The sequence below is a fragment of the Nuphar pumila genome, chromosome 16, assembly GCF_984573655.1.
Source record: "Nuphar pumila chromosome 16, dmNupPumi1.hap1.1, whole genome shotgun sequence".
Taxonomy (NCBI): domain Eukaryota; kingdom Viridiplantae; phylum Streptophyta; class Magnoliopsida; order Nymphaeales; family Nymphaeaceae; genus Nuphar; species Nuphar pumila.
The window spans coordinates 79991634-80017311 of NC_143264.1; the positions used below are offsets into that span (position 1 = coordinate 79991634).

Genomic DNA, 25678 nt, shown 5'->3' on the forward strand with positions numbered 1-25678 from the left:
TCTTATGTATACATTTGTATTGCACTACATAATTTTCCTTTTAGGTTTTTCTAATGAACTTATGTTGATTGGATTTGGCTGTTGCAGTTTTCACCCACTTCTGAACACATATTGTTAGCTTATGGTCGTCGCCATAATTCTCTTCTTAGAAGCCTTGTCGTTGATGGGGAGACTAATATACCAATATACACTATTTTGGAGGTAAAAAATTGTTTTGCAGTCTTAGTTCATCTGATGTGAATTGAAACAAATTTATTATTGCTTGCAGCATGATCACTGATCTGCTAATATATGCTATCATGCTTGTGAACTGAATTAATCTTCAATTTACTGATTACAATGGCTTTCTTTTTCATCCACTGATAGGATACTGAAAATTGTATGCCCTTTTCTTTGTTCTGTTTTATATCTTATATGCTAGTGAAGTTCAGATAATGACCTTGTCATTTATTCCAGATAAATTGGTTTAAGCGAATACTTACTTTGGGAAGATTACTTATTTTCATTAGTGCAAAATGTAGAATAAGAAAGCACAAAATTAAGGATCTTATTTCTCCCCTATTTCAACAATGTTTTAAAAAACATATTAAAAGGGTCTAGGATACGGGTGTATCAGACTGTATTTTATTATATCATAAGATACTCCTACAAAAGTTTTTTAAAATTTTAAAAAAATTGTAAAAGTAGTAAAATTCAGGGAAAAATCATTAAAGTAAAGGAAATATAATTATAAATAACTTTAGCAAAAAACCTTATACATGCATAAGGTCATTATAGTTTTTGATTATTTAAAATGATAAAAGTTTATCCCAAAAAAGTCCACAAAATACATTAGGGCTGAAGCTGCTACAACCTAGAAACCTAAATAAATAAATAATATATATGTATATATAACATTAGTCATCAGCTTGAGGATTTTCTCAGTCTCTGTATCCTGCAATTGTCAACTAGGGATGAGTTATCTTTTGAATTAGGGATGGACAATGTTTGCCTGGCAAATGCAGACCGTGCTTGTGCCTTTCTTCTATCTTGTTCTGTAAGTTTATTAACAAACTTTGCATGAGCATTGGATGTAATATGCAAATGAGGTACATGGTTAATATGAAGGAGCTGTAGTGGCGTACAACTTGATATTTAATCTATATAATCCACCATGGATTGTATCGTTCACAAAAACAAGATTTGACTAATCCCTTGGAATTCTTTTCCAGTTTGATCTGTTTGCAATATCCCATGCTGTTTTTCTTCCTCTGTTCATTGATATAATCTAAAGGTCCCCAAACAAGGGTTGACAGTGGAAGAAAAAGTGTAAATAGTATGGATCAAACCTTTTACCTTGCAGTTTTGGGTGTTACAACTCTTTTTTACCTTAAAAAGTGTTGATCCTTGCACAATACACCTTTTAGATCTTCTAGAGTTTGGTTTTTAAGTATACTTGTGCAAAAAAGAGTGCTTAAGACCGAAAAAGGTAGATGTAATGGAAAAATACCCCATAGAGGTTGTTTGTGGGTGAATCCTCAAATTTTAGGGTGAGTTAATCTAAAAGTGCATAAGGCAAGGGAATTTTAGGGTTATTTGATTTTAAAATGCAAGAGACAAAATGACCCCTTTTGCCCTGAAATTATGCCACATAGGTACGAGTGTTGGGGTAAGACATGAGAATTTTTAAAATTATGGTTACAGAGATATAACTACACATATTGGTGTTTCTTTTGAGAAAAGAATATGTATATGCATGCACTTGTGTCATCAAACACCACAGGAGAATGGATGGAAACAACTATTTATGCACCTTAAAAGTGGATGCAAATGATCCCACATAACAGGACACCCTTTCAAAAGTACCTATGTACAAGAACTCTAAAACCCAAGAGTGGCAAGGCGTTGCTTTTTCTATCATTGGAACTTTGCGTTGTCGGTGATCATCAACTTGTACGTTACAAGTATTGCAGGATACTATATGATACACTTAGTTGTCAAAGGCGGTAGGCGGTGTGTCCCTAAAAAAACTAGTCAGGGACTGGGCAGACTAGAATAAACAAAATATGTAAACAAACTGATAAAATTAATAACAAACATGTATACAACATAAAATCAATCAACAATAAGCAATCGGCAAAACACGCCATTGAACACTGTAAAACAATTATATTAAATAACCTGCTCAAAAAAATTAAGAATAAATGAACACTTGAATAAACAAACCATACAACTAACAATGTGAATAAACAATATACAAAAATTAAAATCATGTAACTTAGAAACAGCCAACCAGAAATATAACTCAGAAACAGTCAACAAGAAATATAACTCAGAAACAGTCGACCAAAAATTTAACTTAGAAACATAACTCATAAACAATCAACCAGAAATATAACTCAAAAACAGTCAAACAAATTATTTATGAATTACACACACACACACACACACACACACACACACACACACACACACACACACATATATATATATATATATATATATATATATGAAACACACAAACACAAAATATATATAATATACATATTATAATAACTGAAACACAAGATATATATATAACTGAAAACCATAAACTATAGAAAAAAGAAAAAAGGAAGGAAAAACAGGAAGATGAAAAAAGAAAAGAAGGAAAAAAAGAAAAGAAGGAAAAAAAGAAAAAAAAGGGACGGGGGAAGAAAAGAAGAAGAAAACCGAAAGAGGAATGGAGAGAGCAAACCGAGAGAGAGATCCTTCCCTTTTATACTTCCCCCTTTGGCATGGTGGTCAACGAAGTTTAAAAAAAGGACAAAAACAGTCTTTAAGCCTAGGCGGTAAAAAAGGGATTCACTTTCTTAGGCACTGCCTTTGATAAATAAAATGATACATAGACAATAATTAGAGGTGTACATCGGGTCGCGCTGCCCGCGGCTTATTGAGTACCTGACCCAACCAAATAACTAATCGAGTCGGGATCGAGCACAGGGGCTGGCCCGAGTCGGGCCTTTACCAGCTGTAACAAAATATTAAAAAAAAATTAATTTGAAAAAGGTTCCCCCCCTTTCCCGCTCTTGAACTTTGAAAAAAAAAGTAGCTGTCATATGATAACTGTCACTTGTTAACAAGAGAAAAAAAAGAGAGACATCTCTCTATATCTCTCTTGAGAAGAGAAAAAGTCCTGTCATATGACAACTTCCAGCCTGCCACCTGCCACAATGACGTGACAGGAGAGATAGTCTCCCTCTCTCCTTTCTTGGGAAGTAGAAAAGGCTCTCTCTCTCTCTCTGTGTGTGTGTGTGTGTGTGGTATTCGGGGAGGCGGTGGTCGACCAGCGCAGGTCAAGGAGATAGGTATAAGCCGTAAGGGAGGGGCTGCCGGCAGAGGCACCCCTCTCTATCTCTCTCTGGTTTATGACCGGGTCATGGGTTATGGGGCAGTTGGGTTAGTGGGGTTGGTCATGGGCATGACCACAAAAGCCAGGTCGGGCTTTCTATGGGTGTTCAAGCCAGTCAGGCCCGGCCCGAGGGCCACCTCTAATATTAACTCTTGTTTTGTGATTTTTAGCTTGAATTGTATCGGCCAACAAACCGATATACCGATTATCCATATGATATTGTGCGATATGATATGATATCGACAACATTGATGAAGAGCGAACACTAGGAACAATTGCTCTGTCACATGGAAAATGAACAAAGGATGAGTGAAGATATGTGGTGCTCAAGTTTGACATTTACCCAAATTAAGCAGTCTTGAATGCAATTGGTGAAGCTTAGGCTAAGTTCATAGTGTCTAAGCACAAGCTTTCTTCAACCAGTATGGGCATGAGCATTCAAATGATCTTTTAGAAATTAGAACCTCTAGTTGGAATTAAGAACAGGAATGCGATTTGAGTTATGAGCCTTTTGTTGCAAATGGGAGGATCATAATAAAGGATCTTATGAAGAAATTGAAGGAATATTTAAATGTAATGTGTGGAATTGAAGGGACTGGGGTTTTCTTAACCTACTAGGGAGGATCATAATAAAGGATCTTGAGAAGAAATTGGAAGAATATTTAAATGTAAGGTGTAGAATTGAAGGCACTGGGGGTTTTCTCGACTTACTGGCCTTCTTTGATACAATAATTGGAAAAGCAACACAGATAATAATGTTGAATAAGATGTGGTGTTTTGGGCAGAATAGGGTGCATCAGTTCATATGAGAATTCTCCATCAAATTAAATTGTGTTTCACAATGTTTTCGTCAACGAATCAACATAATGTGCTAATTTTGGTTCATTTTTATAAAATTCTTATCAAGAGTCTTGCTTGTTCACCTTTTGTACCTCAACTTAATGATTTTCTTGTGGGCCAAGCTTTGTTACCTAGAGGTAGATGCTATTGATGCAACTTTTTGTGAAAGTATTTTAAAAGATATTTTTCAATAAAACTTTTTTGTGCAAACCGTGCATCAAATCTCAAATTTTCGGGTCAGACTAGTGGTGAAGTCCGGGTCGAACACAGGGATCGCGTTTAAAAAGACTTTTATGTCCCACACAAAACAATCTTTATTGCCTTAAATGAAAAGTAAATGAAATGTGCTACCCTCTACAGAGGGCTAAAAAATAAAAAGACTTATTACAACCCAACTTAATCAAATGGCCTCTGGACCCTAAAAAAATAAAAATAAACAACAACAACAACAACAACAACTACGCCTTCATCCCAAAACAATTGGGGTCAGCGATATGAACCAAAAAAGAAATTCATTTTGGGTCTTCCACATGAATCATTTTCCTCCAATCATTTCTATCCAACGCCATGTCCTCGGTGAGGTTCAAAGCATTCATATCCTTTCCTATCATCTCCATCCAAGTCTTCCTAGGCCTACCCCGACCTCTTTTAACTAATATATTTTCCCATTTCTCCAACCTTCTAACTGGAGCATCATTAGGCCTTCGCCGAATATGTCCAAACCACCGTAAACGATTCTCTCGCATCTTATTTTCAATGGGTGCAACACCTACCTTCTTACGTATCTCTTCGTTCCGAATCTTATCTTTTATTGTATTTCCACACATCCATCTAAGCATCCGCATCTCAGCTACACTCATTTTTTGAATATGATGTCTCTTGGCAGCCCAACATTCCGTACCATATAGTAAAGCGGGTCTAATAGTCGTCCTATAAAACTTTCCCTTCAACCGCAATGGCATTCTACGATCGCACAGCACTCCAGTAGCACTTTTCCATTTCATCCACCCAACCTTTATCCTATGATTTACATCTCCATCAATTTCTCCATACTTTTGAATGATGGATCCCAAATATTTGAAATAATCATTCACCGGTATATCTTGCTCACCAAGCTTCACTACACTCCCATCCCTACTTCGTTGCTTACTAAACCGACATTCCATATATTCAGTCTTACTCTTACTCAACTTAAAACCTCTAGCTTCCAATGTCTGTCTCCATAATTCTAACTTAGCATTAACCCCAGCTCTAGACTCATCAATCAAAACAATATCATCAGCAAACAACATACACCACGGTACATTTTCTTGAATTGATCTCGTAAGCTCATCCATCACTATCGCAAATAGGAAAGGGCTTAAAGCAGATCCTTGATGTAACCCAACCGTTATCGGAAAATTGGTTGTCACCCCTCCACAAGTGCGGACATTGGTTACTACTCCTTCATACATATCTTTAATTATACTAATGTACTTGAGAGAAACACCTTTCTTCATCATTGTCCACCAGAGAACGTCCCTAGGTACTCTATCGTATGCCTTCTCTAAATCAATAAAAACCATATGCAAATCTTTGTTCCTCTCTCTATATCTTTCAATAAGTTGTCTAAGAAGATGTATAGCTTCCATAGTTGATCTACCAGGCATAAAACCAAATTGATTCTCCGATATCATGACAACCTTCCTCAACCTAGACTCAATCACCCTCTCCCAAAGTTTCATAGTATGACTCATGAGTTTTATACCACGATAGTTTGTGCAATCTTGTATATCACCCTTATTCTTATATAAAGGCACCAAAGTACTCTTCCTCCACTCATTAGGCATCTTATTTGTTCGCCAAATCAAGTTAAAAAGATTTGTCAACCATTCTAAACCTTTCTCTCCCAAGCATTTCCAAGCCTCGATAGGTATACCATCTGGGCCAACTGCCCTTCTTGATTTCATTTTCTTCAAAGCCTCTGCAATTTCTTTCTTTTGAATCTTGCGCATGAAGTCACGATTTATCTCATGAAAAGGAATGGAGAAGTCTCCAAGATCTTAAGCATGACTATCATTAAATAGCTTATCAAAATAATCTTTCCATCTCTCCTTAATCTCCTCATCTTTGACTAAAACCCTTTGCGTTTCATCTTTGATACATCTAACCATACCCAAATCCTTCGATTTCCTATCTCTCATCTTTGCAAGCCTATAAATATCCTTCTCGCCTTCTTTGGTATCCAACTTGTCATAAACCTCCTTATATACCTTAGCCCTCGCGTTTCGAACAACTTTTTTAGCTTCCTTCTTTGCTATCATATACTTCTCCAAATTCTCATTATCACGACTCTTACTTAGATTTCTATAACACTCTCTTTTAACCTTAATAGCTAATTTGACATCCTCGTTCCACCATGATGTATCCTTACCTAGTGGTGCACCGCCTTTAGACTCACCCAATACCTCCTTAGCTACTTTTCTCATACCACCCGCTATCTTATTCCACATTGATTCTGAATCCTCCTCGAGACACCAATCAACTTCCTTAACTACCTGCTCTACAAACATTCCTTGTTTAGCTCCTTTCAGTGCCCACCACTTAATTCTAGGATCTATCCTATGTCTATCCCTTTTGCGGCATTGTCTAATTCTAAGATCTAAAATTAAGACTCTATGTTGTGTAGCTACACTTTCTCCTGGTATAACCTTACAATCGATGCAACAACCCCTCACAAAAATAAAAATAAAGAAAGAAAAAAATTTGAAGGGCTCTCTTCTTCGAGGTCTAGCTCTCTTTTCCTTCGCAGGGGCACTACCCTCACAATAATAGTTCCTTTCACACACAAAGAATTACCTGCAAAACATGAGACACAAAAGCAAAAACAAAAGGAAAGAAAAATACATAAACTGATTTCTAACTAATGAAGGTTAGTTACAAAAAAATCAAAATCAACTAAATCTAAACTAACTATTCAACATAATCTAACTAACTAATATGTAACAAACTAAAGATTCTAACTAACTACTTGCAAAACAAACTAAACTAATTATCAAATGTAACAAACTAACTACAAAATGTTAAATCATTATACTGACATAAATCAATAAAACAAATTCTGGTCTAAACTAGTTAACAAAAAGTAAGAGTAGAACAAATTTAGCTAACTAACTACGGACTATTGAATTAACTAATTAACTAGGAAAAACGTGAAATCAATCTAACTGATTACGCAAAGCATTATAAAAATTCTGATCTAAACTACTAACTAAAAGTAATTAGAACAACTCTAATTAGCTAGTGCTTAACTATGTAATTATACAACAACAACAACTACGCCTTCATCCCAAAACAATTGGGATCGGCGATATGAACCAAAAAAGAAAATCATTCTGGGTCTTTCACATGAATCCTTTGTAATGAAATAAGCGGAAGTAACTAAGAATGCTAAAGCATTCACTATGTCCCACACGGACAAGTGCAACAAGCACAAGAGAGAAAATCCACTAAGGGATATACAAAGGGCCTTATAAAAAGGCTACACACATGAAAAATAATATCACTATTATTGAAGAGGAGCTCTCAAGAGCAATACTACATACATGGGGGGTTCCCCCTATTTATAAGAAGAGGAGACCAAAGGGGCTCCCAATAGAGTCGTTGGGAGCCCCCAACGGTCACATATGTGACCGTTGGGGGCCCCAACGACTCCATTGTGGGGCCCCTTTTCGGTATCCAAAAAATACAAAAATAAAATTAAAAATAAAAATAAAAAATAGTGAAATACGAGAAACAAAATAAGTACCCCTATGGGGTACTTTGTGAAATGACCATAATACCCCTATCGGGTATTATGGTATTATTACATATGTTTTAACACCCCCCCTCAAACTTTACGGGGGAATGACCGAAAGTTTGCCAAGGAGGAACAAGAAGCGAGGAGCAGGCAGGGCTTTGGTGAAGAAGTCGACAAGTTGATATTCTGAAGTGACATATGGCAGTGTTACTGTCCCACGAAGATATTCATCACGTACATAATGACAGTCCATTTCAATATGTTTCGTCCTCTCATGGAAAGTGTGGTTGCTGGCAATGTAGATAGCACTTTTGTTGTCGCAACAAAGCTTCGAAGCCCCGATAATTTAGACTCCCATATCTTGAAGAAGACTTCGAAGCCACACCAGCTCCATTGTAGTGATTGCCATAGCCCTGTATTCTGCTTCAGTAGAAGACAATGAGACTTTCTGCTGTTTCTTGCACTTCCAAGCAATTAGCGAATCTCCTAGGAACACACAAAAGCCAGTAGTTGAGATTCGATCATTTGGGTTTCCTCCCCAGTCAGCATCAGTATAAGCTAGTAAATCTAAGGAAGAGATTGAGGATAGGAATAGCCCTTTAGTCAAAGTATTTTTAATATATCGAATGATCCGGAGCACAGCACTCATATGCACAGATGTAGGAGCATGCTGAAATTGGCTTGCAGAGTGCACAACATGAGCAATATCGGGCCTGGTGATAGTCAGATAGGTGAGGGAGCCTATGAGTTGCCTGTAGGGCGTAGGATCGTCCAGCAGAACTCCATCCTCCAGTCGTAGTTTAGCATTGATAACCTCGGGAGTCTCCACCTTTTTATCATCTGAAATCCCAGATTTGGAACATATGTCGGCAGCAAGCTTCATCTGTGACAGTATATACCCTCGAGGAGAGTATGCAACTTCTATACCAAGAAAGTACCTGAGAAAACCCAGATCAGACATATCAAAATTATGTTTTAACATATTTTTAACTTTAAGAATACCGCTTTCATCATTGCCAGTGATGATCATATCATCAACATAAAGCAGAAGGATGATGATACTATTACCTGCATTTTTAACAAAAAGAGCAGTGTCAGTATAACATGAGCGAAATCCCAATTGTAACATGATAGCACTAAATCTATCATACCAAGCCTTAGGGGCTTGTTTAAGACCATATAAGGCTTTTAATAACCGAAGGGTTTGACCTTGGTTAACACTGATTCCCGGCGGAGGGTCCATATATACTTCTTCATTCAACTGACCATTAAGAAAGGCATTTTTAACATCTAATTGGAATATAGGCCATTTCTTGGATGATGCTACCGCAATTAAAGTTCTAACGCTTGTCATGCGAGCCACGGGAGCAAAAGTCTCCTCATAATCGATGCCATATTCTTGTGAGTATCCCTTAGCAACTAATCTAGCTTTATAGCGCTCTAGGGAACCATCACTTTTTGTTTTGACTTTGTAGAGCCATCGACATCCTATAGCTTTCTTATTTGGAGGAAGGTGAACTATTTCCCAAGTTTTAGCTTTATTTAAAGCATCTAGTGCAACTTTCATTGCTTCAACCCAATGAGGTATACTTTTTGCTTGATTATAATGGGAGGGTTCATAGTAAGAATGCAAGGCTATTAGACAAGCTCTATATTTAGGTGAAAGAGTTTCATATGAGACAAACCTATTAGGTGGAATTGATTCTCTAGAAGAACGCCTAAGGGAGGTTTCTTCTAGGGGTTCATTAAGCCACAAGAATTTTTCTAAAGCACTAATAGGTTGGGCTTCCTCACGCCGAGTGTATACTTGGAGATTATCACCATTAGTTGGTGATACATCATCATCATGAGAATCATGAGTATTTTCTAAAATTTCCGGATGACTCAAAGAGTCATCATTTGAATCTTCTAAAAGATCATTGATAAACATATAATCAATTTCATTTGATTTTTCCAATATGTCAAATCCATTTTCATCTTCTAAAAAGGTTACATCTTTGGAGACAAATAACTTATTGTTTTTATGATCAAAGCATCTATAGCCTTTTTGATTTTCACCATATCCTAAAAATACACATTCTATTGCTTTAGGTGACAATTTATCTCTTTTATGTAAAAGAACAAAGCATTTACACCCAAAAATCCGAAGACGATTGTAGTCGGGTGTCATATTAAAAAGTTTTTCATAAGGAGAGATATTATTCAATTTTGAAGATGGCATCCTATTGATTAAATAGGTGGAGGTTAACACGGCTTCGGCCCAAAAATTTTTAGGAATATTTTTAGAAATGAGTAAGGATCTAGTGGTTTCCAAAATATGCCTATGTTTTCTTTCCGCTAGACCGTTTTGTTGAGGAGTTCTTGGGCAAGATTTTTGATGACAAATGCCATGTTGTTTTAGATATGCTTGAAAATCATTTGATAAGTACTCTCCACCCGAATCGGATCTAAGAATGGATATTTGACTTTGAAATTGATTTTGAATTTTTGCATGGAATTCTTTAAAGAAGTTAAAAACTTCCGATTTAAAGTTAAGAAAATAAATCCATACATATCTAGTATAATCATCAATAAAAGTAACATAATATGAATAACCACCTTTAGATAGAACCGAAGATGGCCCCCAAACATCGGAATGCACCAATTCAAAAGGTCTTGTTGTCACAAAGGATCTAATAGGAAAAGGAGTAGACTTCATTTTGCCAAAAATGCAATCTTTGCAATTGATATCTTTTTCTTTACAAAACTTGTGTCCAAAAGGAAAAAGATACATTTTAGAGTAACTTGGATGTCCAAGCCTTTTATGCCAAGTTTCAATATTTTTGTCTTGGACATAAGTACAAAATGAGGTATTTGGAAGTATTAAATTATCCATAAAATAAAGGTCTCCCTTCCTATGGCCTTGCCCAATCCGCTTCCCGGACCGGAGATCCTGCACAAAGCACCCTTGGGATGAGAAAGATATTTCACATCCATGGTCGGCTATTTGAGAAACGGAAAAGAGGTTAAGATTTAATTTTGGAACTATTCTAACTTTTGGAACAAGGAAATTTTGAACATTTTTAGAATCAAGAGTTCCAACACCATTTATTTTGAGAAAAGTTACATCGGCCGTAGAGACACAAGACATTTTTGAATTGGTGTGCACATTGGTTAATGTATTTTCATGAGGGGTCATGTGAAAAGAAGCTCCGGAATCTAAAATCCAAGAGTACGTACCGGGAGGTGATGATGAGGCAATGGCGGCACCGGAGGTGGAAGAAGTGACCTTTAAAATTTGTTGAAGAGCCAAGGAGATTTGTCCAAGAGTGTCTTTGAGATCCCCGTTCTTGCCGTCATCTTCTTTGGTGGTGGATTCTTCAACGGAAGCCACCTTTGGCTTGAATGCCCCATTTAGCTCTGGGCAAACGGGTTTAATATGTCCCGGCTCATAACAATGGTGACATATAATCATTTTTCTTCCACCACTCCCTTGCTTACCAAAATGAGGTGGTTTGTATGTTTTAACATGATTGCCGAGTTTAGATACGGCAAGAACTTCCTCTATGCTTTTTCCCATGCTATGCCTAGTCTCTTCTAGAGTAATCTCGGCAATAGCTTCTTCTAAGGGAGGAAACGTGGATCTATGGAGAAGTGAGGATCTCACTTGTTCAAATTCGGGACGAAGCCCAAATAAAAATTGAAACAATCTATCTTGTTCCATTTGTTTTTGTCTTAGAACCACATCCTCCATAGATACCCATTTAGGCTCTAAAAGAGCCAATTCATCCCACAAGGGATTTAGAGCACTATAGTAATCTTGTATGCTCATGTCACCTTGTTTTGTGGTTCTTACTTTTTCTTGCAAGAAATAAGCTCTTGCAAGATCCTTTTGGGTAAACATACCCTTCATAAAAAACCAAGCTTCATTTGCCCGGCAGAATTTTGCAATATTTGCACATACCTTAAGTTCAACATTATTCATAAACCATGCTAGGATTTTTGCATGGTTGCTCTCCCAATCTTCCATTTGATGATTATAATCTTCAATGGCCTTGAGACGAGCATCGCCTTCAAGTGCTTTCTCTTGATCTCCTTCCATCTTTGTGAGCTTAAGTTGGGGTTCCGGAACGGTTCCCATTACATAACCCCAAAGCTTCTTGCCTTTGAGATTATTCTCCATTGCGGATGCCCACATCATGTAATTTTTTCCATTGAGTTTGAATGATAGATCGATCTTGACTTCCATTGCTACACAAGGAAGATGTGAGAAAGAAAGGAAGCAGAGAGAGACAAGATTTTACCTTTAGAAGATCTTATGGCTCTGATACCATGTAATGAAATAAGCGGAAGTAACTAAGAATGCTAAAGCATTCACTATGTCCCACACGGACAAGTGCAACAAGCACAAGAGAGAAAATCCACTAAGGGATATACAAAGGGCCTTATAAAAAGGCTACACACATGAAAAATAATATCACTATTATTGAAGAGGAGCTCTCAAGAGCAATACTACATACATGGGGGGTTCCCCCTATTTATAAGAAGAGGAGACCAAAGGGGCTCCCAATAGAGTCGTTGGGAGCCCCCAACGGTCACATATGTGACCGTTGGGGGCCCCAACGACTCCATTGTGGGGCCCCTTTTCGGTATCCAAAAAATACAAAAATAAAATTAAAAATAAAAATAAAAAATAGTGAAATACGAGAAACAAAATAAGTACCCCTATGGGGTACTTTGTGAAATGACCATAATACCCCTATCGGGTATTATGGTATTATTACATATGTTTTAACACCCCCCCTCAAACTTTACGGGGGAATGACCGAAAGTTTGCCAAGGAGGAACAAGAAGCGAGGAGCAGGCAGGGCTTTGGTGAAGAAGTCGACAAGTTGATATTCTGAAGTGACATATGGCAGTGTTACTGTCCCACGAAGATATTCATCACGTACATAATGACAGTCCATTTCAATATGTTTCGTCCTCTCATGGAAAGTGTGGTTGCTGGCAATGTAGATAGCACTTTTGTTGTCGCAACAAAGCTTCGAAGCCCCGATAATTTAGACTCCCATATCTTGAAGAAGACTTCGAAGCCACACCAGCTCCATTGTAGTGATTGCCATAGCCCTGTATTCTGCTTCAGTAGAAGACAATGAGACTTTCTGCTGTTTCTTGCACTTCCAAGCAATTAGCGAATCTCCTAGGAACACACAAAAGCCAGTAGTTGAGATTCGATCATTTGGGTTTCCTCCCCAGTCAGCATCAGTATAAGCTAGTAAATCTAAGGAAGAGATTGAGGATAGGAATAGCCCTTTAGTCAAAGTATTTTTAATATATCGAATGATCCGGAGCACAGCACTCATATGCACAGATGTAGGAGCATGCTGAAATTGGCTTGCAGAGTGCACAACATGAGCAATATCGGGCCTGGTGATAGTCAGATAGGTGAGGGAGCCTATGATTTGCCTGTAGGGCGTAGGATCGTCCAGCAGAACTCCATCCTCCAGTCGTAGTTTAGCATTGATAACCTCGGGAGTCTCCACCTTTTTATCATCTGAAATCCCAGATTTGGAACATATGTCGGCAGCAAGCTTCATCTGTGACAGTATATACCCTCGAGGAGAGTATGCAACTTCTATACCAAGAAAGTACTTGAGAAAACCCAGATCAGACATATCAAAATTATGTTTTAACATATTTTTAACTTTAAGAATACCGCTTTCATCATTGCCAGTGATGATCATATCATCAACATAAAGCAGAAGGATGATGATACTATTACCTGCATTTTTAACAAAAAGAGCAGTGTCAGTATAACATGAGCGAAATCCCAATTGTAACATGATAGCACTAAATCTATCATACCAAGCCTTAGGGGCTTGTTTAAGACCATATAAGGCTTTTAATAACCGAAGGGTTTGACCTTGGTTAACACTGATTCCCGGCGGAGGGTCCATATATACTTCTTCATTCAACTGACCATTAAGAAAGGCATGATCTGGTTCCTGGGCAGAAAAAAAATATTGTGATTTGAAAATCTCGTTGGTCAGATTAAACGCAATCACGCCATTGGACACACGCAACTGCTGCATGATCTAGAAACACTGATTGTGTGCGTGGTCTGTGCATGAACAACACAGTTTTCTGCAAATCCAGCGCGCAACGAGATCTTTTAACAGCGTATTCACGCTGGTTCCAGCATGTTAAAATGTAAAACTGTACATATATGTATATATAATAATATTATATTATTATATATATAAAAATACATTTTTAATTTCTTTCTTTTCTGTATTTTTTTCCTTTATTTTTATTTTTTGTCTTTATGTCATCTAGTTCAGTTTGAACTAGAATGACTGTTGCTAGTCAAGTCCTGTCCAGACTTGACTAGCAATAGAGCTGCTCTTAATAGAGCTGTTGGACTGACACATTCCAACAGCTCTAAATAGAGCTGAGAGCTGTTGGAATGTGCCCAACAGCTCTATTGAGTCCTCTTTCAGCTGTGTATATAAAGGGGTGCAGCCCCTCTTGTATTTCACTCCAATGCTTCTTAAGCAATTGTTTTTCATATCAATAAAGAATACATTTTTATTTTTATTTTGTTTCCAGTTATACCCTTTTTAAGGGTTATGCTTTAGTGTCATTCTTGACACTTGCTCTTGTTAATCAAAGCTCGTGTTTCGAAGATCCCCATTTCATTTCATGGTATCAGAGCCGCGGAAGTACTAAATCTTGAGGAAAAGCTGCCTCGGTTTCCGTGCCCGTTTGCAAAAGTGTTCGCCACTTGAAGAGAAGTGTTTTATCACTTCATTGGAGAAGATTTCACATCTTGTTGTATTGTTTTTTTTTTTTCTTTCTTTCTCATTTTCCTTCTTGTTTCTCTTCTATCCCTATTCTTTCTCTCCTTGTAATCGATGGATGACAATGATAAAGTCACCATCATGCCTATGAAACTAAGCGATACGAACTATGTAACATGGGCTTCAATCATGAAGCACCATATATGGGAAAAAGGCTTATGGGGGATTGTGGATGGTTCCGATTCGGAACCTAAGCTATCTCTTACTAAAAAGGAGGGAGATAAAGACGTCCCTCTATCGGAAGAAGAGAAAATCAAGGCTATTGCCTCATACGAGAAGAAATGGAAAGAATGGAGAATATCTCATGCGAAGATAATGTCATGGCTTATCAATAGCGTTGACATTAAAAAATGCTCAAGTCTTGCCAAATTTGATCATGCCGATAAGGCATGAGAATACCTTAAGAATATGTATTCCCTTAAAGATATTGCACACGTGTGCAACCTCCAAGAAAAAGTTCGAATGATGACACAAGGAGACAAAACTATTCGTGAATATTACAATGGGTTGTCCGAACTTTGGGAAGAACTTTCTCTTTTAGAACCAAAGTGGCATTGTGCCGAAGACATCGAGCTTCGTCAGAAACAACTCGATGTTGAACATTTTTACCAGTTTATCACTGGATTAAGGCCGGAATTTGAAACCACTAAATCGGCCCTACTTCACCGGGGAAAAATTCCTTCTATTGTGGAAACTATTGAAGAGTTAACAATGGAAGAAAATCGTCTCCGGAAAGGTTCTTTAAAAATTGAAGATGATTCCGTTTTAGCCGTGTCTAGACCAGGGAATCATGTTCGATCATATAGGCCTCCTCACTTTAACCGACAAAATGGTGACTATGATAAGAAGAAAGTTATTTGTCATCACTGTCATGAACCGGGACACTACAGGCCACAATGTCCCAAACTTAAGGAGCTGAGAGAAAAAAGAGCTGCAATTGCTGGATCGGAGCCTAAAGATCAGGATGCACCAGTTTCCCTGGCCCAACTAATGGAGATCCTTCAGCCTCTCATCAAAGGTGCCTCTTCCTCATCTGAAGCTTCAACCGGCGCAGCAGCCTCATCTTTTTCTGATTTAGGTAAAATTTCTTGGCTTCTTGACTCTAGTGCATCTTTTCATATGACCCCAAATAATCAAAGTCTATCCAATTGTGTTAAAAATAAAACAAGTGTGTCAAAGGTCTTTACTGCTGATGAGACTTCTCTTGAAATAGAAGGAATAGGAGATTTTGAAAAAATTTATAAAACAAAAAATTTTTTTATTCCAGAAATTAGACATGTTCCCAAATTAAATTTAAATCTTTTATCTGTATCTCAAATTTCTGATTATGGGTGTAATATTTCTTTTTCTTCTCATGGTTGTTGGGTACAAGATCGCCAGTCAGGCAAGCTGATTGGGGAAGGCCATAGAGAAGGAGGACTCTATTACATGGATTTTTTGGAAATGCCGAAGAAAGCTTTTTGTTATAATATTCAAAAAATAGAGTTGGAACTGTGGCATAAGAGACTTGGTCACCCACATATAGCCAAAATCCAACATTTTCCAAATCTAGGGAAATTTTGTAACTCTGAATCATTTGATTGTAAAGATTGTATTCTCGGCAAAATGAAAAGATTACCATTTCAGAACAGAACCTTTTTCTTTTCAAGACCACTTGAATTAATACACTCGGATGTTTGGGGTCCTGCACCAGTAATTTCTAAAGGAGGATTTGTTTACTATGTTATTTTTGTCGATGATTTCTCCCGACATACGTGGATGTACTTTCTCAAACATAAGTCTGAAGTATTTTCATACTTTCAAACTTTTCATAATATGGTTAAAAACAAATTTCAAAATGATATTACTATTTTTCGCACAGATTCAGGGGGAGAGTTTTTATCCACATATTTTCAAAATTATCTTAAATTGCATGGCATCACACATCAAAGATCTTGTCCTTATACAACTCAACAAAATGGACTGGCAGAACGAAAACATCGTCATATTATAGAAACCACTAGAACTTTATTAATAGCAAATCAAGTCCCTAAAGACTTTTGGGCAGAAGCTGCCTTAACTGCCACCTATCTCATTAATAGGATGCCATCTTCTTCGTTACAAAATATCACTCCCATTGAAAAACTTATGAACATTTCTCCAGACTACTCTAGATTAAGAATATTTGGGTGCAAATGTTTCATATTTACTGACAAAAATGATAAACTTTCCCCTCGTGCGATTCCCTGTGCCTTTTTAGGATATGCTGAAAACCAGAAAGGTTATAGATGTTTTGACTTCAAAAATAATAAATTATATGTGTCTAGAAATGTTTCCTTTCTTGAAAAGGAGAGCTTCTTTGATTTTAGAAAATTAAAAGACGTCACTGAGTACTCCTTTTTGCTAGATCTAACATCAACATATGATGAATATGACCTTGATTGTAACTTTGATGATGATCCAAGAATTATTGATCTTAATGTTGAAAATGAAGAAGTTCATAGAGATACTAGTATTCAATATTCCAGGCGACAAGAGTCTAATACTCCATGTGCACTTGAGAAATATTCTAACATTCCAACTAGACAATCATCCCGAATCTCGAGGCCTCCAGAAAAGTTTGTATCATACGAGTCTTTCTCACCCACATATAGGGCAGTTATTGCATTAATTCACTCATATGAAGAACCATCCACATATTTTCAAGCAAAAAATGATATCAAATGGATAGAAGCCATGAAAGTTGAATTAGATGCACTTGAAAAGGCTTCTACATGGAATATTCAAGATCTTCCTCCAGGGAAGAAAACTATAGGATGTCGATGGGTTTATAAAATTAAAACCAAGAGTGATGGTACTCTTGAAAGATATAAAGCCCGTTTAGTAGCCAAAGGTTATGCCCAAGAATATGGGATTGATTATGAAGAAACCTTTGCTCCGATGGCTCGTATGACTACTGTCCGAACCTTAATTGCCTTAGCTTCTATCAAAAAATGGTCTATTTTTCAAATGGATGTCAAAAATGCTTTTTTAAATGGAAAGCTAGTTGAAGAAGTATATATGGAACCCCCTCCTGGTCTAAGTATTCCTAAGGGTAAAGTCCTTCGCTTAGAAAAAGCTCTTTATGGACTTAAACAAGCACTAAAAGCTTGGTATGATAGGTTTAGTCGTGTTATGATTGATATTGGTTTTCAATTCTGTTTAACTGACACTGCTTTGTTTATTAAGAATTCTGATGCAGGAATCATTGTGCTTCTTCTTTATGTGGATGATATGATCATCACCGGAAGCGATAAACAGGGAGTTGAAACAATCAAAACACTTCTTAAATCTCATTTTGAAATGACTGATTTGGGCTTGTTGAGATATTTTTTAGGCATTGAAGTTGCTTATTCTCCTAGAGGATATTTATTATCTCAGACTAAATTTGCTTTTGATATTGTTTTCAGGTCTGGTATTACTGATGATAAGAAAGTTGACACTCCAGAAGTTGTTAATGTTAAAATGAAGATTGATGATGGAGAACTTCTTGCAGACCCTACTCCTTACAGACAGCTTGTCGGGGCACTTTCCTATCTATCCATTACCAGACCAGATATAGCACATGCTGTTCATACAGCAAGTCAATTTCAACATGCTCCTACTTCTGTCCATATGGGAGCAGTCATGCGTATTATCAGATACATCAAGTCCTCTCTTTCACGAGGACTTTTCTTATCTTCCTCCTCTTCTCTTGATTTAATTGCATATATTGATGCTGATTGGGGAGGTGATCCCAATAACAGACACTCAACCACTGGCTTTTGTGTCTTTTTAGGGGAATCATTAATCTCGTGGAGGTGTAAAAAGCAGCAGAAGGTATCTCTCTCATCCACCGAAGCTGAATACAGAGCCATGGCAACCACGACCATGTAGTTTGGCTCCGACGACTGCTTGCTGACATGGGAGTTGAAGCAACAAAGGCTTCACAAATGTGTTGTGACAACAAAAGTGCGATCTACATTGCCAGTAACAGAACATTCCACGAACGCACCAAACACATCGAAATGGATTGTCACTACGTCAGAGAGGAATATCTACACGGGATAATTGATCTGCCATATGTCACTTCAGAATATCAGTTAGCAGACCTCTTTACAAAGCCTCTCGCTGCTCCCCGATTTCACTTTCTCTTAGACAAACTTTCGCTCATTGTACCGTAAGTTTGAGGGGGAGTGTTAAAATGTAAAACTGTACATATATGTATATATAATAATATTATATTATTATATATATAAATACATTTTTAATTTCTTTCTTTTCTGTATTTTTTTCCTTTATTTTTATTTTTTGTCTTTATGTCATCTAGTTCAGTTTGAACTAGAATGACTGTTGCTAGTCAAGTCCTGTCCAGACTTGACTAGCAATAGAGCTGTTGGACTGACACAGTCCAACATCTCTTAATAGAGCTGTTGGACTGACACATTCCAACAGCTCTAAATAGAGCTGTTGGACTGTGCCCAACAGCTCTATTGAGTCCTCTTTCAGCTGTGTATATAAAGGGGTGCAGCCCCTCTTGTATTTCACTCCAATGCTTCTTAAGCAATTGGTTTTTCATATCAATAAAGAATACATTTTTATTTTTATTTTGTTTCCAGTTATACCCTTTTTAAGGGTTATGCTTTAGTGTCATTCTTGACACTTGCTCTTGTTAATCAAAGCTCGTGTTTCGAAGATCCCCATTTCATTTCACAGCAGACCGGAAAAATGTGGTTCTGATCGTGTTCTACAGACTTCAGATCCACGTCCACTACAGCACTTGCTCTACCATACGCTGTTCTATGTGATTTTACAAGTCATGTGAACAACAGTAAATCAAATCTGATCAGAAGAAATCTTATTGACGCTAAATCTGTTTTGAACTTTTGACAGAACTTGATTTCCTTTGCACACAGTGCTGCGGATTAGAAAACACGATATTCACGCCTATCTTTTGGGCGTTTGCAAAACCAAACAACCCTGTGTGAAGGTTTGTTTGCAAGCCCGAAAAAATATGAATGCTGTGTATTCTAAAAAAAATATTACTGGATGAAATTAAAATAAATGAAACTACTCTACGATGCAAAAAGAATAAAAAATCGTCTATCCTAGATGAAACAATATTACAGAAAAATAAACTATATGATATGCCATGCTAAACTATGTCTTTACGTATGCAATGAACTGAAAATAAATCTAAACTACCTACGGATCAAATAAAGAGATGTGGGAAAAGAAACGAACCTCGCAGCCACTTCTGATGGAGGGGTTGAGAAAAAGTGGTCATTTCCGTGGTTGAACGCACGCTCCGACGACAGGGTAAGAAGCACCGATGATAGAAAGGATTAGAAGTAGGATGAAAATCAAGGGAGAAGCGAAGAGACGGGGAAGAAACCGGTGATAGATCAAGATGAGAGAGGGAAAGAGAAGAGGAGAGGAGGCTGGCATTTTTCCCAATGGGAGGACGACAACCTCTTTTTGTTTAGGACTATTATAAAATAAAAATTAGGTTAAACAAATTATTTTCTAAACACTCTACCTAATTTTATGAAATTAACAAAACTACCTTTTCTAAAAGTATTTTCAAAAGAAGGCTCCTAAAAGAAAGCAAATACTTAAAACTAGTGCAGATGAACTCCCTTTTGTGCGATTTTTCTTCTTTTTGAAAATTAACCGGTGCCCTGGAAAACGTTGATAAATATGAGTATTTAATCCATTTTCGCAACGAATCATGCATAAAAACGTGGATCTAAGCATAAATTATGCATGATCAGCTACCACAGGCTTTGCATCAATGTTCAGTGTGGATTGTTTTTTAGCTTGCCTATTTCTATTTTGCGTTTTTACCTTTTGCTGTTGTTAGAGTTCTCGCCAACTTGTACAACCTATCACTCTTGATATAAGAGAACACTTTTTCTGGCTAAGAAAACATTGTGATATAATGGTGTATATGATTATGTAATATTTAAGTAAGATGTTATTAGTATGGGCATCTGCTACAATCTTTAAGATAGTATATATTTTTATGTAATGTCAACATACATAAAAGCTCTATCTTGCTTAAATGTTGAGAGGTGGAGGCGGTTTTCCCATTGGGCTTCTGAAGTCTTCTCTGATAAAGTGTATTGTTCTTCAGTGATGTCAAACAAGTAATCATTAACATAAAACCATTACTGCATGTCTGGAAAATACGATGACTCGAGTTTATTATGACTCGAGTTTATTAATTATGACCCGTAGTGGAGATGAATATTCTGCTATTATTTCTTGACAATGAAAACATGTTATTTTCTTGTAATGTCTGCATCTTTTTTGGCTTTTCAAGATGTGAAAATCTTGTCCTTTAAAATGTCAGGTCTATAAAGTTTCAGACATGGAGCTTGTCAGCGTCCTTCCTAGCGCTGAAGATGAAGTTAATGTTGCTTGCTTTCACCCAGTAGTTGGAGGCGGTCTTGTCTATGGAACTAAGGTAAGAAATGCTCATCCTGCTCATATGACCTTTGAGGCTCTGATTATGTTTTCCTGATAACTTCACTTGTTTTCATTGTGCAGGAAGGGAAGCTTCGGATTTTACATTATGATGGTTCCAACAGTGCAAATTGTATGGGCCCTGGTTTTTCTTTGGATGAAAATATTCTCGAGGTACAATGGAAGAAAAGTTGCACGATCATATTATTCCTTGCATTAGCTCTTTTTGAATTATTATAGGTCGACATCTCATTCTCCGGTTCATGAATAATGTTTGCATCGATGAGATCTTTTTTTTTGGGGGCCTTTTGTCAGTTGGTTAGTCTGTAATACTCAGGTAGACCAATTTTTTATCAGATGAAGCTTAAGTGCAACACAGTCATGCTGCATGCTCTTTACTGAATAGTTGACAGTATTGCTGTAATGGTAGAACAGAGTACATGTTTTATATGCATAATACACACTATTATGTGGTGTGTGATTACACGTTTGCTATTATCAATAATAGGTTGGTAGATATTGGGGGATGATGGATTATATAGTAAGATTATATTTGCTTGTAATCCTCTTATTGTCTATACATTTTGTCTATGGCTGGAGCTTGAGAGGACTATGGTGAAAACATGTATGCATGTTTTACATTTTAGGGTTTTGAAGTTACCGGAACAAATTTAACTTGGTGACTGTTAAGAAGTATGGGATCTTTGATAGCAGTCTTGAGGATAACATGAAGGCAGAGCGTTGGTCTTTTTCACCTCCAGAATTTGGGCTCAATACCTCTGCCATGTGGTGAGAAACCCACAAATCTATGGGGCTGGATCTTAGAGGATGACTTGTTTGGTAGGACTGGATAAGAGGAAAGATGCTTACATCTTTAGTCTGAACAAGGAAGCACACAAATCATACTTGCTTCAAACTTCTATATCTGGTCGACTTGCAATATATATGGGACTGGACTGTGTTGGACACCGATATGAATGTTGGTGTCAGACCGGGGGGCACAAGGTGTGGCATACACTGCCTTGAAAACTAGGTATGCAGACAGAACACACACACAGTTTATCTATTGTTTATGTTGACGTTATACCTCCTTAATTGATCGTAGATTTTTTTTTTATGAAATATGAATATATAACTAAAAAAATTGGTAAGATACTTGTACTTTTAATGAAAAAAATGGACAACCACAAAATATATCTTCGAGTCCAGAATAAGCAAAATCCGAAGGGGAAGCTTCTGGCCTAAATCTAAAATCGATCTTTACTCTTCTGAAGTATTTTCCTCAAAAGCCAATGGATCCAAGTCAGGCCCTGTAAAGTGTTCCATACCAATTGTGGCATGGAAGAGGTGGCCTTGAGCATTGTCCTGTTTAGCGACTCAGATTTCGTGTTACCACACAAAGATCTAAAAAATAATCAAGATAGTAATTTTTGGAGGATGAAGCACCGAGTGATCAGCTATGAATCGATTGTAGCTTCTTTGACCACCATGTGATAAATATGTACTTTCAAGACTTACAAATCATGCTGCACTTGTTTTAATTTTTTTTCCCTTTATATAGCATCCAATGAGTCAGCTTGACGGTTGGTTCATTTACAGATACCTTAATTTGCTGTAGCAGTTGCTATCTTGTGCTTAGCTTGTTCATTTTGTGATTAGTTTCACTGTCACTTGTAAATTTTGTTGTGAATGAGATGGGCATATAGTATGGGATGTAATGGTGCTATGTGTGAACTCACACCCACAATATGTTTTTGACATGTGCAGACGTATGCTGCATTGGAATGCTGAGCTTCTTTTCTGCTTCTGCCAACTACAGACCGTGTGATGCTCATCTTGAATGCAGTCCTTGTCATCTTTGCAGCGGGACACCACAGAGCGATGCCACCCATCCATGTTCATCATATTTATAGCCTATGTATGTTTCTTTTTGTGTAACAAGTTAAATGTTTCCTGTACGGTTGCCTCTTCTACTAATGTACAATACTGGGGTGAGCACGCACGTAATGCCCGCTAAGATTTCTGCTGAAGTAATATATTGCACAATTTTGACATGGAAGACTTGTGTAAGTCCCATTACTGGGCTAATCAAATCGAGGCATTTCCATGGCATAAGTTATTGAAGCAAGTCGTTTTTCACTTTGCCATGTCGAATCAGTACACACACTTATCATGGAAGCTAGCCACGCGTTGGCATAGAGCATAATTCGGATTCGGGTAGGATGTGACCAATGCCATATCTGACCAATCTGATATTGGCCGAATGGATTTGATTTGGATGCGGATGGTTAAAAGCTCATATAAAATCCAATTTATTTACATGTAATCGGATTTAGATGTCTATCAGATTGGTTAGCAAAAAGTCAAAAACCATATCCGCATCTGATGATAATTATATATGGTTTTGGTTTGCCAAATTCTATGAAGTTTCAGACACACAAGAAAGTGTTGTGAGTGAGAAGAACAATGCTAAGAGACATCCACATGCAATCCCAAGGGACTAACTACCATATGTGCATGTTACCTCCGTGAAGCTGATCTAGTATAACAGGACGTGGTTTGATGCATGGTTCCTGAATGGGGCCCACAGTTTTGCGAAGAGGATGAACGACGTCGTGATTTTAAAGCTGCCTGTACAGTCTACAGTGGCAAAAGAAACTGCCACGATAAATATAGTAAAGTGTCACTGTTTGGCGAGCGGCAATTGCATCAAAAGTCATTGTCAGCATTAGGTGTAGTGGCGGATTTTTGAGCTACAGCTGCAATAGTGTTCCGCTAAAAACGTGGGCTATAGTGACACTTCATTAAAAAAAACAATGGCCACTATAGTTTTTTAGTAGTAATATTACATTGCCGCTATAGCGGTGTTTAGGGTCTCATTACTTGCTTGTTGCCATCTTATGCTTTTAAAATAGGAATTGCTGTATAGTGGCAATTTTAACTGCCATTCCATAGGTCCCACTAAGAATTCTGTAGCGGTGGTAACAACTGCGGCTGTCTTTTTATTTTTTTACACCTTTGATGCAAAATAACACTTTGTGTAATATAAGAAAAAAAAGAGGCCTCTAGCGGCGGGAATATTTGACAGTAAACAACTTCAGAGGTACCTATAGTGGCAATTGTAACTGCCAATATAGGGTCTGGTAATTACAAGTTACTACTGTAGAGTGTTAGTGGTAATTACTAATTGCTTCTAGGGACAAATAGTGGCAATTGTAACTGGTTGGGCTTAAAGGGCCTGACCCATCTCACCTACACCCAACTTGATAAGTCTCGGACCTGGCTGGCTTGAACCTGAGTACCCAAAAAGATCCGGATAGGGCTTTGGGTCGAGCCTGTTGGGTCTTAACAGGGTGGCTGGCCTGGCCTGATCCAATGTCTACCCTCATTCAACATTGTCCGCGTATAACTGTTCATTAAGAATCTAAGATTATAATGTGCTTGGTGACCTTTCTCACAATGATTCTATATTGCTTCTTACTCATTTTCGTGTTGTTTCCTATTTACTTTAACTCGTGCTTCATATTGATTTCGTGCTTTTACAATTGCTTTACAAACATGTCCCGCTTCTCGCTTCATGCTACTTTCTATTACTTGCTTCCCCACTTCTGCTTCAGGCGTTGCTTTTGATATCCATTTCGCATCCCAGTAACTATGTGACAACCTCAATTTGGCCTCATTTTGTGCAAAAAAAGTAATAAGCATTATAAGACCTACTATATTGTTTACACTTAGAAAATCAGCCATTTGAGAGAGAGAGAGAAAGTTGCAGAGAATTCTGGGTTGCTGCTGAATTCAAGTAGAAAAGAGAGTACGCAAGTTTTTCTTTGTCGATAAACAACAGTTTGTTTCATTCCCATGGAAAGAAAAGATCTTTCATGGGAATGAGCACAGATTTCTAAAAAGTCCTGCCGGCTCAGCCTTTCCATTAGAATGCATTCACGGTGGAGGGCAGGAAAGAATTTGCATAGGAAAGAATTTGCATACGAAAAGTGGTAGGTGGTGGGAAAAACTGAGGTCCACTTATACCAGCATGACACTTTTCTATTATGATGATTTGCTGTTTGTTTCACATGAGGGGAAACGAAGGCCAGCTCAGCAATTTTTCATGAAAATTACATAAAACAAACAGGCCCTAATAAGAGCATAAGAGTGCATTTGATTGCCATGGATAAGATATGTAATACATATATCTTTGACTAGAGCCCCCCTCTCCGGCCACAAATCAGTGTATTTAGGAGTCTTTTGAGAATCTCAAAATGAAGGGTTTGTGATCTTCTGTTTGCAAAACCAGGGATCCGGCATGGGCTGCGTGCCAGATCTGGCCATCGGTTCTCAGATGTCAGATCCTTGGCAATCAAACGCACCCAAAAAGGAAATCCATGA

General features: G+C 37.5%; 1 protein-coding gene across 1 annotated transcript in view; it reads left to right on the forward strand.

Annotated features, from left to right (window-relative positions):
- LOC149813786 (uncharacterized) overlaps nucleotides 1-23348 on the forward strand; it is a 45869-nt gene extending 22521 nt beyond the window's left edge. The window contains exons 12-15 of the mRNA XM_089990931.1: nucleotides 88-201; nucleotides 21180-21293; nucleotides 21377-21466; nucleotides 23060-23348. Coding sequence (XP_089847057.1) covers nucleotides 88-201; nucleotides 21180-21293; nucleotides 21377-21466; nucleotides 23060-23083 — 342 coding nt within the window. The 3' untranslated portion in view covers nucleotides 23084-23348. The remainder of the gene's footprint in view (nucleotides 1-87; nucleotides 202-21179; nucleotides 21294-21376; nucleotides 21467-23059) is intronic.
- The last annotated feature ends 2330 nt before the right edge of the window (nucleotides 23349-25678 follow it).